Here is a 2,725-nt window from a genome sequence, read left to right as displayed (position 1 = left end):
AATGGTGGGTAGGAAAAAATAAAAACTGTCCATATATAAGACTGAGAATAAAGATTCCTAAAATTCTATAAAGATACTGAATTCAAAAAAGGAAAGAAAAGTGGAAATCCCAGGAAATAAGTGCAAGGAGCAAATTTTATTTCACATTGAACAAAGAACAATTTCTGGTTTTGATACTTTGAGTTATGCAATCCAGAGCACTAGTATAATTGGTCTTTTACACTTGGCATCAAATACAATCTCTTTAGACCCTCTTTTATATCTCGGTTTCTCAGACTGTAGATGAAAGGATTCAGCATGGGTGTGACCACAGTGTACATCACCGAGGCGGCTGTACTTGAATGTGAGCTCTGGGAAGCAGCAGAGCTAAAGTAAACTCCTAAGGTTGTAAAATAAAATAGGAAGACAACTGAGAGGTGGGACACACAGGTGGAAAATGCTTTATACTTCCCCTGAGCTGATGTGATTTTACATATGCAAGAAACTATTTTAGAATATGAGTAAAGGATACCAGCAAAAGGACCAACACCGATCAGGACAGATGACAAATACATCACTATGTTATTAAGAAAGTTGTCAGAAGTAGCACGTTTTACCACCTGACTGAGTTCACAGAAAAAGTGGGGGATTTGTACAACTGGACAGAAGGACAATCGCAACACCATTAAGCTGTGTAGCAAGGAATACAAGGCAATCTGCACCCAGGATATCAGAACCAGCAGTCCGCAGAGCCGGGGGCTCATGATGACCATATAGTGCAGGGGGTGGCAGATGGCCACATACCGATCATAGGCCATCACTGTCAGGAGAATGTCATCTAATCCTGCAAAAAGCATGTAAAAATACATCTGTGTGATGCAGCCTTCATAGGTTATGACTTTGCTCTGTGTCTGGATGTTCCACAGCATCTTTGGGACGGTGGTGGAAGTAAAACAGATGTCTACAAAGGACAGGTTGGAGAGGAAGAAGTACATGGGGGTGTGGAGGTGGGAGTCTGAGCTGACGGCCAGGATGATGAGTAGGTTTCCAAACACAGTGATTAGGTACATGGAGAGGAAGAGCCCAAATATGAGAGGTTGCAGTTCTTGTTCTTCTGAAAGTCCCAGAAGAAGAAATTCTGAAATTCGTGTATTATTCTCTGACTCCATGGGGTGGAGGTGACTACCAGGAAAAAAGGAAAACAACATGACTAGTTTGCACACAAACTGGCATAATTCACATAGCTGAAATACTGCAATTTCTATTTAGCCCTCAAGTAATTGATCTTAATACCTTATTTATAGAAAAGTTCTCTTCCAAAGTGTACTCCATTTCATCTCTGACAAAGATTTTTTGTCCCATTCTCATCACATTGGCAAAGAGCTCATATATTCTAGAGTTCTAATGAGGTATTTCTTCATTTATTTGAGAAATACATATTTAGTGCTGACCAGTAGAAAGTGCTGAAAAATAAACCTCTCCCAATCCAAAGATGGTGAATGAGGATATTCAAATGAAACATGATAGAATATGTCAGAATGTCACAGATGCTATGAAGAAAACAAAACCAGGTATAGAGGAGAGAGTGGTAGCAGGTGTTATTTTGTCCTGAGTGTTCAGGGAAGAGCTTCAAACTAGGTGATGTTTGAAGATTCCTGAAAAGAGAGAGAAGAAGCCTTTGTGATGTCAGAAGAAGTGTATGCCTGGCAGAGGGAGCTGCCACTGCTAAGAACCTGACAAAGACGTTTGTTCCACATGTTCAAGTGCAAACAGGAAGCCAGGAGGCGAAGGAATAAGTAGGAGGGGGAGTGGTTAGAGATGTTGTCAAGGATGCTGAGGAACAAGGTGGCCTTCCTGCTACAGCTGAACCTTCAGCGCATAGAGAATCCCTCCTTCCATGTGGTTCCTTGCACTTTATGAATTTAGTTTAAAACCATCCTGTGAATTATGTCAGTTTCCCTACTTAGTTCCATCTATTGACCAACTTCTGAGCTCTGTATTATAAGTCATCTTAACATATGAGTACAGATGCCTCTGCTTTAAGAACTGGTCTCTCTTCACAAGGCACAAGCAAACACACACACACACACACACACACACACGATGTTTCTGGCTTGTGTTACTATCATAAACTGGTCACCCAGATCCACCGTCGTTAGGCAATGAGTGTTTAACACGTTGAGCTTGTTAGATCAAATTATTATTCTCCAAAAGAATGTATAACTTTTACTCAGAAGTTCCAAGATTTTTTATAATTTATGTGTTTTTAATTGAAGGATAATAGCTTTACAGAATTTTGCTGTTTTCTCTCAAACCTCAACATGAATTGGCCATAGGCATACATATATCCCCTCCCTTCTGAACCTCCCTCCTGTCTCCCTACACATCCCACCCCCAAATTCCAGTTTATAAAATTCCTATAGAACAATAAATGTGGGGATCAACGTTGGTAAGGCCAATTCTTCTTGGTATTTTGAGAAGAATGAAAAGCATGAGAGAGAAAGAAAAAAGAGAAGTGAAATGGACATAGGCAAATTGAGAGAAAATATGCAATAAACTCAAGTGACCCCGAGACAATGTATCAAAGAAAAGTTTCCTTGCTTCATCAATATTCCAATTCCTGTGGCATCTCCTTGATGCCCAAGAAATAATAATAAAGAAAAATATATTTTTCCAAGGACATAAACAAGGATATATAAATGACATGATATATCTTACAGTTTAAATATCCCAAGGGAATAAGCAA

At 39.5% G+C, this 2,725-nt stretch overlaps 1 protein-coding gene across 1 annotated transcript; it reads right to left on the bottom strand.

The window, feature by feature from the left end:
- Window positions 1-200: 200 nt before the first annotated feature.
- Window positions 201-1,166, bottom strand: LOC128051284 (olfactory receptor-like protein OLF4). The gene has a single exon (XM_052643809.1). It carries the CDS (start codon window positions 1,146-1,148, stop codon window positions 201-203), a length of 948 nt encoding a protein of 315 aa, XP_052499769.1. The 5' UTR covers window positions 1,149-1,166.
- Window positions 1,167-2,725: the final 1,559 nt, after the last annotated feature.

The sequence above is a fragment of the Budorcas taxicolor genome, chromosome 7 (genome assembly GCF_023091745.1).
Source record: "Budorcas taxicolor isolate Tak-1 chromosome 7, Takin1.1, whole genome shotgun sequence".
NCBI lineage: Eukaryota > Metazoa > Chordata > Mammalia > Artiodactyla > Bovidae > Budorcas > Budorcas taxicolor.
This window is presented reverse-complemented; position numbering and strand designations above follow the sequence as displayed.